The sequence below is a fragment of the Aulostomus chinensis genome, chromosome 5 (genome assembly GCF_037954235.1).
Source record: "Aulostomus chinensis isolate RoL2024-O1b breed Wild chromosome 5, RoL_Achi_v1.0, whole genome shotgun sequence".
Classification (NCBI taxonomy): Eukaryota; Metazoa; Chordata; class Actinopteri; order Syngnathiformes; family Aulostomidae; genus Aulostomus; species Aulostomus chinensis.
The window spans coordinates 28,163,790-28,183,391 of record NC_141324.1 but is presented as its reverse complement, the minus strand read 5'-3'; the positions used below and the strand labels follow the sequence as shown (position 1 = coordinate 28,183,391).

General features: G+C 46.8%; 1 protein-coding gene across 2 annotated transcripts in view; it reads right to left on the bottom strand.

Annotated features, from left to right (window-relative positions):
- Nucleotides 1-19,602, bottom strand: part of myo10 (myosin X) — an 82,674-nt gene that overhangs the window by 16,962 nt on the left and 46,110 nt on the right. For both annotated transcript variants that reach the window (XR_015115951.1, XM_086204411.1), the window contains exons 5-21: nt 16,751-16,885; nt 16,542-16,666; nt 16,226-16,239; nt 15,710-15,794; nt 15,129-15,232; nt 14,793-14,922; nt 14,527-14,645; nt 14,222-14,368; nt 13,823-13,923; nt 13,162-13,228; nt 12,340-12,432; nt 11,199-11,267; nt 10,992-11,074; nt 10,148-10,256; nt 9,509-9,589; nt 1,836-1,960; nt 1,246-1,360 (exon numbers count right to left, since the gene is read on the bottom strand). Coding sequence is in view for 1 of the 2 variants with exons in the window: in XM_086204411.1 (XP_086060537.1) it covers nt 1,246-1,360; nt 1,836-1,960; nt 9,509-9,589; nt 10,148-10,256; nt 10,992-11,074; nt 11,199-11,267; nt 12,340-12,432; nt 13,162-13,228; nt 13,823-13,923; nt 14,222-14,368; nt 14,527-14,645; nt 14,793-14,922; nt 15,129-15,232; nt 15,710-15,794; nt 16,226-16,239; nt 16,542-16,666; nt 16,751-16,885 (1,702 nt within the window). In the remaining variant the exon portion in view is untranslated. The remainder of the gene's footprint in view (nt 1-1,245; nt 1,361-1,835; nt 1,961-9,508; nt 9,590-10,147; nt 10,257-10,991; nt 11,075-11,198; nt 11,268-12,339; nt 12,433-13,161; nt 13,229-13,822; nt 13,924-14,221; nt 14,369-14,526; nt 14,646-14,792; nt 14,923-15,128; nt 15,233-15,709; nt 15,795-16,225; nt 16,240-16,541; nt 16,667-16,750; nt 16,886-19,602) is intronic.

Here is a 19,602-nt window from a genome sequence, read left to right as displayed (position 1 = left end):
ATCACTTCCAGGAAATTAAGTTTGAGGCTGTTAAAAAAAAAAAAAAAACACTGGCAGACAAAAGTGAGGACATGTGCCGGCTGAAAGGAGCGGGAGGCCGGCGGGATGTAAATCTCACTGAGAGGCAGCAGGACAAAGTAGACGAGTCCTTCGGAGAGAGACAGAATTGATTTAAGGCTTTAGTGGCGGTTACAGCAGCAGGAACCGCTTTGTGGGTCCCTGTTGAATATGGTGCTCACACCGCTGAGCTCATGGAGGCGCTACAAAGGCTGTCAGGTGACGGAGCATGTTGGATGAAGTCAGTGTGTCCTCGTGTAGCCAACAGATAAACAAAACAAGGAGATGAAGAGGGAACAGAGAAAGGGACGGCTGCAAATCTGGTAGATGTGACGCTTGAGCGCCAGGCATGTGAGAAGAGAGGAGGGCATGTTACTACATCTGCATTAGAGATGGCAATCAAGAACCGGTTCTAGCTAGATTTTGGAACCACAGCTAGCTCTCAGGCTACCAGCTACCTGTCAGCTAGCTCGAACCAGCAGCTAGGTTAATCTTTACTTCTCTTTTTTCTGAATATGCTCAGAAATAAGTTGTCAATACTGAAGATCCGGTTCCCTCCTCTAAATGTGAAAATAGTATCTCTTTAAGGCCTGAGGTGCGGCAGGTGTGGTCCCTCTGACCCGGTCCAATAACTGCTGGACTTTCAGCTTCAGGCACTCTGGACTTCAATTATCAATGATCTCACACACACACACACACAAGCACAGGCACACACACACAGATTTGCAAAAGCCCATGAGGCCAAATTGAGCCTCCAGGGGGGCAGAGTTCAACTCAGGCCAGCAGGAACTCGCGTTCAATCACTCTGCCTTTCAGTGCGGCGAACTTTGATGAGCCGGCGTGAGCCAGAGGCAGAACCAACGCAACACTCAGAGGCTCCAGGTTTGACAGGAAAAGTCCAATTAAACGCGGAGAGCTGAGCCCAGGAGGGTCGTTTCTCTGCTGATGACAGATTTTGACTTCAAAAGTACATCGGCATCATGTGACATGCAGAATGTTGGCGTCTGTGTCGTTTTCCCTCAACACTTCACCCTTTCTATCTTTAAGTTTATTTTCTGAGATCACCCGACTACCTCAAAACGCCGCTGCCGTGACGATGACGCACCATGTGACCATGTCGATAAATTAGGAGGATTGTAGGAGCGGCTCACCGCAGGTAGAGGAGGTGTTTGAGGGTGCGAACCTCACCTTGGTCTTCCCCAGCTGCCACTCGGCACTGCTGCTGTCGTAGAGATGCAGCAGCTGGATGCAGCGCCCCCTGGGGTCGTCTGGCATCAGCACACCTCGCATCAACACCTGGTACCTGGTAAGGTAAGGGGGGGGGGGGGGCAGCATTAGCATCCAGGACAGCAAGAAAGACAGCAGCTTGTCATCATGTTGGATGGACTCATCTACTGTTCGACTACTTGAACTTCATGTAGTCCAAGAACAACATCTGAGCTTAGAACTGTGACATTTCATCACTTTGATACTCGTTTCCTTCAAAACGTCTGGGATGGGAATGGAGCAGCGGTTCCACTTGAGAACCCTAACTGTGCCCTGAAACAAGAACTGTATCCCTCTGAACTTCCTTCCACCACCACAGTCTCTGACAGTTGCGAACCACGAGGCGGAGGCCATCAAGGCTGCTGAGGCGTCACGCTGGATAAAATGATGGGAAGCTCTGAAGCCCGGTTTGATTTCTCAGAAAAAGACGATGACCACGTTGAGTGTAACTCGGAGCAGAAACCGGTCATGCACCAGACACTCGTAAGCTTCCTCTATCTGGCCGTACACACCTGGAGCAGAAGTCCTGGAACGGCCTCCGGATGGGGAATCCAGTACGGCGAATCTTGACGGTCTCCAACATACCAGAGTATCGGAGCTGGTTCAGAACCACCGTCTGGTCGAATTGGTCAGGCATCTGGAGGACGACACAGAGGAAATAAAGGTTAAATAAAAGCAAATGAAACCATGGAAACACCTGTGTGGTGGCGCTCGCTCCTCTTATTTTAGGAAACAAAGACAGTTTCTTCTACAGCAGTTTAATCTTGTTCAAATCTCATGAATTGTGGATAATCTGCTCCATGAAGGACACTACAGCATCGTTTTCATCTGTTTTTACAACCTTTTTTATAATAACAATAATAACAATAATAATAATAATAATACATTGGATTTATGGAGCTCATCTTGGTGCTGAAAAACATTTTACATGAATTACATCAATAAATAAACCGTGTTCAAACACATGTAGCTCTGTGAGGTGGTTCTGGTGAGGGGTTGTTCCATGAACGAGTATCAGTGGAACCTTGTAAGGAACATGTAACAGGGTCACATGGCTTCACCGTGAGCTGATGGTGATGTCACCATGACGCAGTCTGACGCCCTCACAACACTGCTTCAACAGTACTGACAACCAGTCAAGAGGCTGCTGGACACGCTGAGTGCTGGAGGAGTCAAACTGTGTCAGCAAGTCAATAACACACTTCCATCCCTCTAAACACACACACACACACACACACACACACACACACACACACACACACACACACACACATCCCTGAGAAACACTTGGCATTGATGCTGCATCGTTACCAACAGACGTGCATTCAGTCAAAGCCAGTTTCTGGGGTCTCCTCTCACCCTGTAACCTCGGTGGGAGTCGGGGGTCACAGCATGAGAGGGGGCTTTCACAGCGCTCCTAATGCCCCTCTTTATTCAGGGCCCATCTCCCCCTGATAGCTTGTTGATGGCCCATTTGAACTGCTGAGATGAAGGGAGGCTGATTCACCACCAGATCTCCATGGAGGGATTGAATGGCGCCCTTTAACGACCACCGGCCACAGAGGAGACCTCATTAGCATAACTGTCATTTGCATACGTCCGAGCTGCAGCGGCACAAAGCCGAGCGGTGTCGGGAAGCTGCCCTCTGCCTCTTGGCGTTCCTTTCTACCTCTATCTTTCCTCTTTCTTGCCCTGATTCTGGACGGTTCTGGCAGCTCATCAGCTGCTCTGTTTCTGAAGGTGCCGCTCTCTTAGCATCTGAATCTTTCCCAGTTTCTTGGTAAAAGAACGGCCTCCCTCTCTGTCTGCCGCTTTTCCCTCAGAGACTCAATTTCAAGCGGAGTCAAAGGTCTGCAGCCGAAGCGAGGGGTGCCCTCTCGCTTCATCCGTCACGTCCCAGTTCAGAAAGGTACGTTCTGTCCTTCCACTCTTTCTAAAAGTGAATAACAAGAATGAAAAGCCAGCACGAGTGTTTCCCACCAGAGTCCATACAAATGTAACTGCTTTTGTCATCAAATTCCACCCGTCTGTGTTCAGGTGTGACAGGAGCAAAGATGTAAAATAGTAACCACGGTAACGGTCACTGCCTCCCCTCTACTACACTGTTGACCTCCTGTTCGATCACATACGTGACGCTCCAGAAACACTCAAGAGAACACATCTACCGTCGTGGGAAAGTCCTCCAGCTCCCTGCAGCAGGTTTGCTGAGTCCCTGCTTGTAAGCAGCTCTGGCCGGGGGGGGGGGGGGGGGGGGGGGGTGGGGTGGGGTGGGGGGGGGGGGGCGTCCAGCCAAACACAACGTTAGACTACAAGTTGCCACTCAGGGACACCAAGCACATCAAGTCCCCGTCAGCTCAGAATAAAGTCTCTCACGACATGAAACGAAACTAACTACTTTTAGCAAAATCCTTTGGGTTAAAGTTCAGGAAGGAACGTGTAACGTTTCTGGTTCTTGGCTCTGATTTTCTGTACATTTGAGGAGATTTCATTTAAGAGTCACTGCTCTGATGTGAGGAGGAGGCTGGGCCAAGCATCCATCAGCTGACAGCGATGTAAACCAACATCCGGAGACAGCCTGAGCACCTCATCATCTACAGGGCGCGACAACAATAGCCGGGGGGTTCAACCCTGTGTCTTTCTCAGCACAACTTCCCTGCTAAAAGACTGTGAGCTCGAGGCATTGAGGAGGACAAAAGGAGGCGTGGCTCTCTGGCCCCAAGGGGGTTTGGGAACTTGAGGGGGTGAAAAAAAAAGGCAAACAAACTAAACTCAGGATGAGCCGTCGACCATCGGGAGGAACCGGAGGGACGCGCTTTCCAGGCTGCATGTCATTTCTGTCAAAGCCTCTAAGTTCTACAATTCAAATCAGTCTGTAGGAGTTCTGTGGAAACGGCTCAGGGTCATGCGAAGTCAACTAAAAAGGCTTGTTACTGCAGATTGAGTGTAAAATGTCGTGATTCCAGAGCAGCAGCCAATATTGCTTTGGATATCGAATCACTTCAGCTGACGTACTTCCTCAATACTGATAAAAACACGGGGTGAATTGTTCTTTCAAAGCTTCAAAGGTTTTCCCGGCATTCCTGACTTATCCAGACAACGAGGGACTGAGAGCATCTGAAACCCAGAGAGCTCTGTGTTTCTGGTCCAGTCTGCCTCTGAGGGTCCGGGTCCGAGCGCGTGAGCCAGCAGGGATTAACACTCGCTGCTCAGCAGGGGGGTCCCTCACTGAATATCAGGAGAATCCCTGGAACAGTGTTCCCGGCCCAAAGGTGGACGTAAATCCCGACTAAACCTCCCGACCCTGCTGGATTTAAGCCTCACAAAGCTGGGAGGGAGATTCTTGCGGGTTCTTTTAAAAGATAAAGGACAGCTGGGGAGCTGGAGAGGTTCCACAAGGCGACAGATCAGCTTCCGCCAGACGTGTTGAGAAGTGCGCTCTAAGTTCGAGGTTTTACATTCGCGAGGAATCGGGTCATCAGGGGTCTTCGCCATTTCCATACAAACCCCGTTGACACATCATTATAAAAGGTGCGACTGCTGTAGCTCCGCCTCCATCCATCTATCTGTGTAAAGGGACGCCCAGTCAGATGCCACGCTGGTGACACCGCCCCCCCCCCACCCACTCTGGCGATGGCGCCGCAACCTCCTGTCATGTAAAAGTTGACAGCCGAAGCAGCTGATGGTTATTATTACTGATTTATTAATCGTTTTAAACGATGACTCTGTTCGCGTCTCTGCCTCAGCGGGGCCACTTTGACTGTCAAACACTCAGAAAGCGAAAGAGGCGAAATTTTACGATGAAACAGAAAAGAACAGCGACCGTCGGATCCGCCCAGCTAAACGAAAGCAAAGTTTGATTTAACGCAACAGAAAAAAAAGAAAGAAGCAGAACAGCAAAGTTAATGTTGGCAAGTTTGAAACACAACGGAATGTTTCCTCTACCAGTGGCCTGAAGAACAAACTTCTGGGAACGACCTAAAGAGTGAACTTGTTCCAACGAGAACAGAGCAGCTGCGTTCTCTTCATCGTCATCATCATCATCACACCAGCAACAGTTTTCTCTGATGCGATGTTTTCAAACTCACTTCTGCTCGCTGAGGTCAAATCCCACTCATCCTGACACACGAGCAGACGCTCGCAGCTCAGCTCACGCCTTTCCCTTCCTTCCTGAAAATTCAGCCTTCATCATTTTAAAAGCTTTCCAGTCCAATTAAACCGGACAACAAACAGGAACCATCAGACTTATGACATCATAACGTTACACTGCAATACTGAGCCTCACAAGCTGACGTCTCACAGTTTGATGAATTAGGAGACGTCAGGCTGCATCTCCCCTCTGAATGAGGTAGTTTTCTTCCGCTGTGCCACTCAAGCAGAAGGCTCAAATCAATCAAAGTCTTATTACTGCCACAGCTCCACTCCAATCCCCAACACATTCATCAGAATCCAAATTTTGATGGATGCTTGATAATGTCAAGTAATTCAGACGGACATTTGAAATGAGGAGACCCTCGTCTGCATCTGCCATCATTCCACAGCACTCAAATCCCGCACACGCATGAACGCAACACCTCCCAACATGCATCAGGTCTCACCGTGCATCGCGGCGCTGCGCTCCAGGTCTGGGGTTTTATATATCGAGGGGTGACAAAAGCGAGACAGAAAACTTCCACAAGGCTCGGCCCGTCTCTCTCTCTCTCTCTCTCTCTCTCTCGTCCGTCTCTGTCCTCAGACGTTCACACACTCTCTCTGCCACCACGGAGTCAAACAAAGGCTTTCAAAAACTCCACTCCCCTTTCTGTGTGGAGATGGGAGGGACGTGGTTGCCATGGCGATGCGTCTCCCGCTGAGGCTAATTTGTGCAGGCCACTTGTAGGGCTTGACAGAGTGGTGTGTGCGTGCGTGCGCGTGTGTGTGAGCTTGTTTACATTCAAACACGGCGGCGACTTTTGTGTCCACTCACAGCGGCGAACTGGGAGGAGACTCAACTGGTGAAATGCCAGGAATCGAACCTCTTGTGATCTCATCCCCTGATTTTCGTGACTTTTGTGCTTTTTTTTTTGCTTTTTTTTTTTTTAATCGTCATTGTTCAGTTTCACTTCACTTTACTTCAAATTTCACTGTCATTTTACTCAGCTTTTTACGATAAACATAATTATTTGTCATCTTGGACGCATCATCACGTTATTCAGGACTTTTCTCTTATTAACAGAATCTTTATTCCAAGCAAAAAAGTCTGAGGTGATTTTGCTGCACTCAGCGTTAACTTGAGGATTCCGCACGTTCATGAGCTCGCGTCCATTTTCCAACAGTGCGATACGATCAGTCCTGGAAACTAAATGTCCACTGCAGTGGTTAGGATGGTACTGCTGATCTCTTAAGCCCCTTTCACACTGCACCCAAAACGTGGGTCAACACGGGTTTTTCGGCACTCTGAAAGGGTCGACTTGGCATTTCGACCCGCGTTGACCAACTTCGCCAAGCGACCAGGCATCCATGTTGACGTTTTTTTACATCTCAGTGTTCTGGCGCACGTTTACGTGAGATGATGACGTTGTCAGTGTGATGACGTACGAGAGAGAGAGACACAGGCACGCAGCCCTCACAGCGGGTCACCCCAGGTCTTCTGGGAGCTTGAATGCGCCCTCATGCCGAGCAAACGCGGGTCCAAAAACCCATGTTGACACGCGTTTTTCAGCGTGAAAAGGGTATTAAAGACATTTAACCCTTTGTTGGTGTTGGATCGCATTTAGAAAATGGATGAAATGTTCCAAATTGTTCTGTTTTTTTTTACAGCAGAGTTAAGACAAGAAGATGGAGCCCCTCCTCCATGGAGCTGAGACCCAGGCTAGTTAGCTTAGCACAACTACTACTCCGTCTCTGCCTGCATTAATTTAACCAGGGTTGTGTGTCACACTGGTGATGAATAACAGTTTAACATGAGGAGACATCGTAGTGTTCGAATCAGACACGTAGCCGGGACTACTTTCCTGACTGGGAGCAGTGATTTGACGCAGCACCTCCAAAGCTCCACTGGAACTTGGGTCAACAGAACCAAACATTTGTTAAGGACTAGAAGAGCGACTGCTGCTACTGATCATGAGGAAGAGGAGGACTCCTGCTGGACACACCAGCATCCTGGACCTGAGCTAGCTGATGCTAACACTTCCTACCCACTACCAGTCATTGTACTAAGCTAACCAGCATCCTGGACCTGAGCTAGCTGATGCTAACACTTCCTACCCACTACCAGTCATTGTACTAAGCTAACCAGCATCCTGGACCTGAGCTAGCTGATGCTAACACTTCCCACCCACTACCAGCCATTGTGCTAAGCTAACTAGCCTGGGTCTCAGCTCCCTCGAGGTAGACCTTTATCTTTGTGTCATTTTCAGTGATACATCATTTTAATTGTCAATCTTGCTATCATTGTGTTTCCAGAAGCAGAAACAGATGTACAGACAGAAACTTAATCTTGTTTTTCAGTTTTTCATCGAAACAAAATGCAACTTGTATACATTTTCACTGATCAAGGGCTAATTTCTGCCGTACTCTCAGAATCAGAGACCAGTGAACAGTGCGTGCACAAACGTGTGTGTTTAGAGCCAACAGTCTGTCCACGTTATTATGCATTCTGTCAATATATTGATATTTCCACAGAGATTCCACTCGCCATCTGCAGGAGTTCCATGACCCTGCAGGCTTTTCCAACATGCTGTTACATCACTACACCCCAAGTAACACACAGTCCATCTGTCACTCAGACTGTGAGCCACCAAAGCTCCATGATCAGGAATATTCTGACGTTACGAAAAAAGTTGGAAAAAGAGGAGCTTAGAGGTGTTGAGGATTCGAGTTTGACACATCCAGAAATTCAGAAGACAGACAACACGCTGGCAAACGATGGCTCTGACGACCTGGGATCAGTTCTCCAGTCACTGCTGCTGGTTAGTATTCTTAAAATATTGAGAACTCACGAGGTTAGTTAGATAAAGAGGAAGAGTTTCTGAGTTAATGTCATCACGTTTCATCCTCCTCCCATCTGACACCTGCTCAAAATCAAGAAGCCAGATGACTGGACGTCTCCGGGGGGCTTTTCAAGGCCGTGAGCCATGACGTCCTGACCCCTGTCTCCCCCGGGCCCCAAACCCCCTCTTTCACCTCTTCTATTAGTGCATTAAGCTCCACTTAAATGTCATCATGGGTCCGTGGTTAACGTTTGATCAGGGGAGACCAGACGGACGTGTTTCGCCTCATAAAAACACGCCGGCTGTCCAGCTGGTCTCCCACGGGACACCGACGTGTGTCGTGTATCTGTGCTTGTACGTACAAACAAGAGGGAAATAAGAATCACTCACTCAGGAAGCTGCAGCACTGCAGGGCTCTTTTTGTTCTTGGTAGAAATGGAAGTAAATGAATCTCATGCCCTGTGACTCCAGAATGCAGAAAGAATGCAGAAAGCCATGTAAACGTTGAGGCTGACGGCTAACAACAGCTAACGGTCGCCACGTGGCCAGCAACAAGACCGCGGCAGGGTTTCAGAGTCAGCGCAATAAATTCTCTATTTATAGATGAATATTCTACTTTACAGCAAAACAACCTGACTCATCGATGTGAAAGCATCACTCAGCCCACTAGAGGGCGCTGACAGCCTGTTGAGAAAGACTGTAGTCGACTAAATATTGATGAAGTCAATTATTGTCCATGTATATTTCTGAATTTCACCCAAAATGAAGCAAAACCAAACAAAAGAATGCTAAGGAGACACCCCTGGCGCTCCGACGGGGGCGAGCTGTCGCTGGGAGAGCCAGGATGTTGGTTTAGTTGTAATCACGAGGGTCACGAGTCGTTATGCTGCCAACTGAAACATATCAATTATTTCTAGATTTCTCAGTACTAGGGAGGTTTCCTGCCTCCAGTCAGGAGTCTCTGTGCTGATGCTGAAACATCAAACCACTCGTTTCTCTATCGTTTGCCTGCCCCTGCATTCTTTACTAACTCAGCTGGTTGCTGGGCAACCTGGGGTCATAGGGCACGGCAGGGGCCACACATTCCTGTCTGGGTCTGGGTGAGGGGTTTTTGATTATTACATGTAAACAGTTCACACACACACACTCTCTCCGTGATCATCGCCGACCGTGTGTGTGTGTGTGTGTGTGTGCGTGCGTGTTGTTTTGTAACTCACCTTGTGTGTATTTGGTTTGATGCATCGAATGAAATACGGGTTGGAGGTGCTGAGTGTGGCCATCAGAGAATGCAACGAATCCTGCAACAACACAAACAAGGTCAAACAATTGTGGTACAAATACTTCTACCGCTGATAATTATACTTTGAACACCATGACTGCTTGATGTTCTGCTATTTCAACTCACAGTACTACTATGAGACAAGCAGTATTACGCCTACCCGGCGGTGGAAAGTAACGAAGTAGATGTAAATAAGTACATTTTCCATGCATCTGTACTTCACTTTCACTGTACTACATTTGTCTGGGGTTTGTTGTTACTTGTTAATCGGAAAAGTACACGAGAAAACTGCTTCATTGCAGTGATGAAAGATTCCATTTTCAGAGTTAAACGGTTCTGTAAATGTACCATAAACACCAAACAGAAATGTCCCACATACATTTCAGTAACAAAGTATTGTTAACAGGAAGTACTTCAGTTTTAAACTCAACCAAGTAGCTTTCACTTGTCGTGGATGAGTAGAGTAGTATTTGACCAGTGGCAGTGTACTTAAATACCTTCTACAGCGCAACAGTGAGGCTCTGGGAGTGAAAACACTCACCTGCTGAGATAATCAAGGTGTTTATGAGTGACTGACCTTGAACTGCGAGCTGACGGTTGGCCGCCGGTGCTTGGAGCTGCTCTTCAGAGTGTCCTGCTTGTTCCGGCTCAGGACGTGTTCAAAGAGGTCGTAGACAAAGTCCAGCCTGACAAACAGAGGACAGGCGAGACGCTCATGATAGGAGGTAAACACACGGACGGGGGAGAGGTTTCAGTTCTTATCAGAAGTTTTACCTTAAATTCCATTGGAACATCGTTACACCTTTAACCCTCTGAAAGCCAAAACCCGTCAGAAACTTTGACGGACATTTATCACTGCCAGAAACTGTAGAAACTACAGCCGGATCTCCGGCTTCCTTGTTGAAGCGGTAATATTCACTGATTTGTCCTTTAACAACTCATGTGTGATGCAGGCTTCAGTTGCGGCGGTTCGTTAAAAGAACTTCATCATTCGCAACAGCTAATGTTAGCTTGCTTTTGAAGTGCTACACATTATTACGTTAATATTCAATCAGCGTTATTTATATAATTATATGCGTTGGACATGTAGTTCTGGTCATATTTTCAGATTAATATTTTACTCGGCTAAAATATGATTTGCGCTGCAAAATTGAAAGCATCTCAGCCCACTAGAGGGCGCTCACGGGCCCTTTGAGAAACACTGACGGCAACATTATGTTGCTTTTTCATTGTCATCCATTTAATGTGAATGTCCCTTGTAAAATTTCAACCCCCCCCCCCCCCCCCCAAAAAATCACTTAACATCATGAGCTTTGTTTAACTCAAACAACCTGGATTGAAAGATGTTTTTTTCTAATAAATTGTACTTGCAGGATCTGTTTCGATGTATAAATACTGTCATTAGCATCAGAAAAGCCCACCTGCTCTCCCTCAGCAGGTTGAGGATGTCGTCTCTGAAAGTGTCCCTGTTCTTCTCCAACGTGCCCCGCACGTCATACACCACCTGCAACACACCACCAGAGGGCAGCAGAGCCTGTTACAGCTGCACACAGCAGGAACAATGAAAGGACTCTAGCAGTAAGATGGAAGTCACGGCGTGAGAAACATCACAAATGTTCGGTTCTTACCTCTCCTGCATAGTGCTTGACTCCAAAACAGTGAACAGCAACACGAGGTTTCACATAAAAAGGGTTTTTCTGCAGCGAGAGAAGGGAGTGTTTTATTATACACGTAATGCATGGTTTCTGCCACTAGAGGTCTCTCGGTCATGTAATTCGATGGCTTGATTAATGTGACATAATGTTTATTCGTGATGTCTATTTTATCTTGTGTCATATTCATTCTAATGACAGCTAATATGAGCTAACTTCAGAATTAGCATTTAACTTGAGCCAAATACTGCTACAGTCGCTAACGTGGAGAGGTGACTTTGAAGTGGCCACTAAGTACCATTAACTTGATAACTTACAATTACAGTTGATGAGTCCATTACCTCCTGAAGCAAACATTGTGTGACAAAGCCTACGGTGGCGTCGCCACAAGGAAAGCTACTTATATTCACATTGCGTCTTTACATTCTAATGAAATGGCCATCAGTAACGTTAGCAAACGTTAGCATGTCAGTTAGCGAACAATTACCATTAGAAGGAAACACTAAGGCTGGGTTTTACATAAAGACTTTAGCAAATTTGTGTGATAATAATATTAAACCTTACCATGTTTATATGCCATTATTCCATTATCACAATATAGCCTCAAGTACCTTTAGCTAACGTTATGCTGTTTAGCCAACACCATTAGCTGAGGCCACAACACATACAGCTGCTGTCGTAGCCATGTTATGAACCGAATTTGACGGAAATAATGTTACACTTAATCATGGTAATGTGATGTAGTTTTATCGTTATGAAATAGCAACAGCTAATGTTTGCTAATGTAAGGTTAATCAGCCAACACCTCGAGAAGAGGCCACTGCCCATAGAGATACCGTAGTAGACGTTTCACAATTATTCTGTTGCATTACTGTGTCACATGTTTTGTTGTGCTATTTTCCATACTAAGAGAATATAATTCAAAGGTTTTAACTTCACGGTGGCAGCCATAACCCACTTATCCTCGTGGCACACTCCCGTGAGCGCATCATCGATATCTCATGACTCTACTGGATTACTGTGTTCCAGTCTGTGAATATCTGTGAATATACTTGATATAATTTATACAGTGAAGGAGGAAAAATACTGTGTGTCAGGTGAAATGACAGAGACGCACCGAGTGCTGGCTGTGGAGTTTCTCCAGTAAGGTGTCGTCTGTAGCTTTGGGGAAGTGACTCTCCTCGTTCATCAGCGCCAGGAGACCCAGTTTCTATGGAAACCACCATCATCTTGGCCGTTATCATCACCGCTGTCTTCAGGACCGCAGTTCTTTTTTTTGAAAATCTCGGCTCACCTTGTTTAATCTTCGCTTTCTCAAAGCTATATTTTTTATAAATGAATCATCTCTTAACAAATGTAGACATTTCTGGAAGAGTGAAGCTGAGGAATACCGTGCTTGTCATTCGTCGCCAGGTCGACATTCTAAACAAGACTCTGGTCTTCGTTGATCTGACTGGTTATGATCTATCTATCTAATTATCTGGAGATAACGGCCATGTGCTCAAGATAACAAATACAATATCTCATGCTAAGAAAGTTCGTTATCCGGAGATAAATGAGCTGTTCATCTCAGGATAAAAGATTATCTGAATATGATTTGAGCTTTTTCTCAAGACGCCAGGATACTTTACTTGTTGTCGAAAGGTCATGAACATTTAGACCAAGTCACGTAATTAATTAACAGTTTGCTGACGAAGCTCAGCATCTCCAGAGAACCAGATAAACTGACACGTCACCATGAGAAGAAGGAGATGAGTTGAGGTGGCGAGTTAATTACCTCACGACCAGATGAATCAACTTGTCAGAACAATTATGTCTCTATCTTGAGGTAACGACCTCGAAGAAGTAGTGACAGGCGTGTATTTCCTGCGCAGTTTAAGCAACGGAGAGGAAAGGCAACACACGTAGTTCCAGCTGATTCTGCAGCTCCGGTACGAACCTTCTCGATCAAATCCAGACACTCGCCGTTGTCCATCCAGTTGATGTTGGCCCAGACCAGACCTTCCCTGCAGGAAACAGCACACGCGCTCACTCTCAGACACTCCAGGACGGGGGCCACGAGGGCAGGCGGCAACGCGGCTATCGAGTCTCAAGTCTTTGTGGAGGGTTAGAGGACGAGCGCCTCGCCGGATTTTAGCGGTGAAGCAGATGAGACTCTTCTTCTTCTCCAGGATAATATTTTCTCGGTTCATTTACTTACAAAAAATAAATGAACCTATCGAGAAATTTACCTTTTTTTTTTTTTTTTTTTTTTAAAACGATTGGAATACAAATATCAGTAGGATTGTTGATGAAGAGCAAGAGGACGGGAAGTGAATCACTGATAGATTTATAAAAAAAACACAAACAAATATTTCTTTCTCTTAAACTTGAATATTGCTCAAAATGACTGAGAAGAATCTGTGAATCAGACTTAGGAGGTACCATCATGAGCATAAACATGTTCTCTAATCATGTGTGTCCAGAATTAACGACGAGATGTTAAATACTTGTTATGAAGGAGAACGTGGACGTGCAAATGAGTCATGAGAGATACACGTGGGGGCGGAGTCAAACAAACAAACAAACGGAATCATGGTGCGTGAACAAGCTCCACCTACTTGTTGTATTCAAGTTGCTCCAGAGAGAAAATGTGCTTGTTAAAATATTCCTGAAGCTTCTCGTTTGCATAGTTGATGTTGAACTGCTCGAAGTGGTTGACCTGTGGGAGCCCAGAACGAGACGGAGATGTGAGACTGAGAGAACCCGGGCGGAGGCCTGATTCACAGAAAAGCAGCGGGGATTCAGCGATTCCTTGATAAACAATTAAAATATGATTAAATTAGAGAGGACGGAGGGAATTAAAGGTCATTGGCTTAACCGCTCGTGTGAGGGGACCAAGTTCAATTTAATTCCGTCAAATTGAATCAACGTTTTTCTCAAAAATATTCGTTCTTTTTGCTGTTGCTTCTTCGTCCACCAGGGTTTCAGGGACGGAACGTTCCGTAAGCTCAACACACCTCAAAGTTCTCGAATCCAAAGATGTCGAGGATGCTGATGGACTTGAAGTCTTCTCTGCCCCTGATGCGGTTGTTGAGTTTGCGGATGATCCAGTTGAAACACTGAGAGTAAAGTGCCATGGCCATGGAGTCCCGGGAGTCCACCGCCTGCCGACAGGAAAGAGAACGTTCTCGTTTACTTTCTCATTTGTTCCACTCAGGACACCGATCCTGAACGAACCCAAACACATCACCAATCAGCAGAGCTCACTTCGGTCTAACTGGAGCCACTGCTACTCAGGGACCCTCTCACCCTGTCCACCCACCTGCTCCACAGTGAGCGGCGTGGAGATCTCCTCGCCCCTGAGGATCATGGACCGGTGCGTCAAAACTTCAGCCAGCTGATCCGAGTTCAGTCCCAGGAGGTCTGATGTCCGGCTGAGAGCTGCAAGGAACGTGCCGTGTTATTCTCAAAGATGTCAGCATGTGGGAACGCCAGGTCTGCAGGCGCGTGTCTAGCTGTCCTCCTCATGTGAGACCCTGGCTAGTTAGCTTAGCACCATGAATGCTAGTCGGAGGGAAGTGCTTAAACCTGATTTAGAGGAGATCTGAGCTCCTCCGGCCGTCATGAACTCGATGTTCCCCGTGTGCAGGATCCCAGCAAGCAGACGCAGAATCTCCCCGACGTTCTCCTCGCTGAACTGCATTGTCCGCATGGCATTCTGGAACGGCGACCACAGACACAAAGAGACGGTTGGTGTTCTCCCTTGGGGGGACGCGCCTCTGAACCCCTCACTGGGCAGGGAGGTGTGTGTGTTCTGCTATTATACTCTCAGAGGTTCTCCCACTCAGGAACATGGGAACCATACGTGGCGAAACATGCACAGTTTGTTCATCCAAATGTTAATAACAATTGTAGAGATTCTACCAGAACATCGTGAAAAGTGCCGTTGTCGTTGATTGTCTTGTCGGTGGAGCAGCCGGACTGTCTCAGGTAGTGGTAGCTGTCAGCGTGGCTCAGACCCAACGCCTCTGCGCGCACGCACACACACACACACACACACACACACACACACACACACACACACACACACACACACACACACACTTTTACTGGCAGATACTTATGTTCTGACACGTCCTCCGGGCATTCCTGAGACGTCAGTGTCATGAAAGTAGGACTGATGAGGTCACATGACCTTTGACCCTGATCTCTTCAGTCCATCCTCGAGTCCCAGTGGAGGTCCACATCGCGGAGGCACAGTACTTCCACTTTTACACTCAAAACTGCCGACATGGTTTTTCATTATTCGTAGGTTTAGTGGAAGAACTCACAGTCCGAAGTTTTTCATCACAGGATCAGTCAATATTACATGTGTGTTAACGTAACGATGCAGGCATACTGACTACATTCTACGTGATAGAACGTGCGGATCCTCATGAGGAGGGTTTACGGGGGGGCACAACCAGGTCACGTCTCAGCTCTGGGTCTAGCTGGGCAGGACTCACCTCTCTGCTGGTTGTTGGTTCCTGCTAACAGGGCGTAAAAAATGTGGTAGTTTCTCTCTCCCGGGTTCTGCCGGACCACTCGGTTCTGCAGGGAAAGACCAAAAACACAAAACAATTTTCATTGCTTTCCACTTAATTCTAAGAAGGATGAGATTCTCAAAAAACAAAACCTGAGTTTTAATCTTCAGTGTCTTCTTGACTAAAGCGGTTAAATGTTACTTTTCCTTCCTATTTCAGCTCATTCTGGCCTCAGCGGCGTCGGCAGGTCATACAAAAGCATCAGTGCTTCGGTGTAATTTCACCGTCACAATTGTATCTCTTTCTTATTTAGGAGGTTTTTAAAATCTTCTTAACATTTTTCTTAACAATCAAGAGTGTTTTCTCTCAGAGCAGTTTTGTGAGCTGATCTGAGTTGTGACTGTTGGATGTCACAATAAAAGGAACTGAAGCGCTTTAAGAGGTGTGTGTGTGTGTGTGTGTGTGTGTGTGTGGGGGGGGGGGGGGCGAGGCACTCACCTTCTCTAAGAGGTCTGTGGTTAGGAAAGTGTTAGTTAAGGAGCGTAACAATCCCAGTTATTCCTGTGTAGATAATTCTACACTTTCAGCAACTAAAGAATCACCCGAACTTGAACACGCACGCTACATCTGCTTGCTAGTTAGCATATACTTGACTTCAAGGTTACTAGCTAAACATACTAGCGGCTACTTAGCGAGGCAATAATTCTGTTTTATTTTTAATCACAAGTCTGGCTACAATCACTTGGGAGAACAAGATAATCAACGTAAAAAGATAATCTTGCAACTGGGAACTAGCTTAGCAGCGGAAGGATACAGTCAACGATTCTTCCTCCCTGGATGTTGCCCTTCTGGCTGAAGTGCAGCTGGATGAACTTCCCGAAGCGGCTGGAGTTGTTGTTGTAGACCGTCTTGGCATTTCCAAAGGCCTCCATGATGGGGCTTGAAGAGCAGCAAGAGGGCGGGGTCAGTAAAAGCGAGCGGTCACATGGAGGTGACGAACTGTTGGCGTGATGGAATGCTCACCCGCTCTCCAGCAGCGCCTCCTCCACGTGGGACGTCCTGTCTCTGGACGACACCTCCAGGGAGTGCTGGCTCATGGCCGACAAGAACCGCAAGATCAGTTTGGTGCTTTCCGTTTTCCCGGCGCCACTTTCACCACTAAGGACCAGAACAACACCAGAACCAGAAACACGTCAATGATCCCAGCAGACTTTCCTGTTGTGCTGGCGCTTATCAAGAACAGAAAGACAAAAACTAGTCAAACAGAACTCAACCCACACCACGCAACAATAAAACAGAAATATTTACTGTACAACTGAAATATGAAAATATGTGTCTGATATCAATGTCTCCATCAATAAATGACAACACAGAACACCAGAGGACAAGAAACGTGCCCAGGTGTTTCCACAGGTGGAGATAAAAAGGTATTTATGCATAAATATGTATTTGTGAATAAGGTCTTACTGATATTGATGCATGGATTCATGCCTGTCAATGATAAACATTAAAAAAAAAAAGTTTTTAAAAATTGAATGTGACAGCTTAGCAAGTATAAATTATTATTAGTAAAAGAAAAAATTAATACAAAAATAATTTAGATAGTTTTTCAAAAGATAGAGAATATTGGTCCACGTTTGTTGTACAAACTTGTGGTTTAAAGAATGCAGCCGATGGATGAAGATGAATCATTGAGGATGTAGAAGTACATACATTCATACCTCTTTCTCCTTTTCTGACATGTAAGTCGTAAATAACAGGATTCATTTTCTATTTTATGTTTTGTTTTTTTTTAAATTTCATTTTACAGTTTGTTTGATCTTTTTGTTTTTCATACGAGGGGCGGCGTGGCTCAGTGGAAGCGAGGCCGTCTAGCAACCGAAGGGTTGCTGGTACAATCCTCAATCCCCCCGGTGACCACGTCCAAGTGTCCTTGAGCAAGATACTGAGCCCTTAATTGCTCCTGATGGCCCTGCCATGGACTGGCGACCTGTCCAGGGGGAACCCCACCTCTCACCAAGTGTCAGCTGAGATAGGCTCCACCCCCCTACGACCCTTAACAGATAGGCGGTATAGAAAATGGATGGATGGATGTTTGTCATGTGTTCAAAAGAAGGACTTCATTCAAGTGGTTTTGGGTCCAAATATGAACTATTTCACCATCAACCACTAGATGGCAGCCTGCACCACAAGGTCACTCGTGGCTCTACTGACTGTAAATCAGATCCAGGATCCAGCAAAACACCAACAGGCCTTTACCATCACAACAAGCGTCGACAGGAGGAGAAACCAGCCTCTGTAGGGATGGTAATGGTGTGTGTGTGTGTGTGTGTGTGGGGGGGGGGGGGGGGGGGGGGGGGCGCGCGACTCATGACAGGAGCAGGAACGTGCGGCAGAATCCAACATGAAAGAATCGGATTCATGTGGGAACAATAAACAAACGGGAAGTCATGTAAAGCACGCCAGCCAGATTATCAAGATGGAGCCAGACGGCAAAACAAACGTAGACTACAAGATGAACTGATACTTCACGACAGCAACAGGATGAATTCCTAGCAGAGGAGGAAGTACAAGTACCTGTACTCTACTAGAGGTAAAATTAGTCTGACACTGACGCGTGTACCTGGAGCCGCGGCTCAAGAGCAGGAGCTACAGCGGTTGTCTGGTAATCAGAAGGTTACAGTTTGATTGCCGCTTCCTCCAGAGGTGTCAACGTGTGTTTGAGCAAGATTCTGAACCGCTAATTGCTCCTGAAGGTCTGAAGCCTCCACAATCTGTGTGTGTGTGTGTGTGTGTGTGTGTGTGTGTGTGTGTGTGTGAGAATGAGGCAACATTGTGAAGTGCTTTGAGTGCCACTAAATTGGCCCTTAACATTTATTAGGTAGGCTACAGTCAAGCTAACGCATTCCCCCAGCAGCCCCTCATGAGCAGTGGGATGCTCCTTTTGTGGAACTTCCAACGACACTGAAATCCGGCAATAAATAGCAGCGAGTCGATCCAACGCTCTCAGCCAAACGCGATATAAAGAAGTTACATAATTGAAATGGAATCGCCCCAAACTCTACCGGCTCTGCCCCTCCACCAGGTTTGGTGAACTTTGGCTTCATAGTGTTGGCGTGATCCAGGCAAGGAGAGGCAATCTTATTTGTAGAGCCTGTTTTCACCAACAGTTTGTCTCAAAGGGCTTTGCATGGCATCATAACAACATCCTCTGCCCTTAGACCCTCACATCGACTGAGGAGAAACTCCATAGAAAACCCAAAATCCAGCCGAGGGACAAAAGTCACCGGCCTCCAAACTGCACTTTGATAAATCGCAGAGCTGCAGAGTCAGAGCACCCTGTTGCTATGGCAACTCTAGTCTAAGGGAAGCCCTTGCAGTGACATTTAACGTGAACCAGGCGACCCGCTGCCTCACGGCGTGAGCTCCAGTCTGGCCACGTTAATAATCAAACCGAGACCTCATCACCGAGACTCTTGAGTGACAGATTAGTCCCCAAACACACAAGGGTCAGACGTTCTCTGTGTTCCTCGCCAACAAACCGTCTTAAAGGGATTGTGTCTCTCTTTAAAGGGTTTGGTGTCTCATTTAAATAGCCGGACGATGGTGACGGCCAAGACCCCTGACAGGGAGGCCACTGATCCAAACACTCCAACAGCTAAGCAGCAGTCTTGGCACTAATCTCTGGCTCTGATCACACCGTTGCCAGGCAGGACCCCACACACACACACACGCACACGCACAAACACACACACACGCGCACACGCAAACACACACAGAGCTCTGATCACGCCCCAGACCCTTTATAATGACGAAAAGTCAACTTTCTTAAAGAGGAAGAGTCGACATCCAGTTGTTTAACAGACTGGAACCAA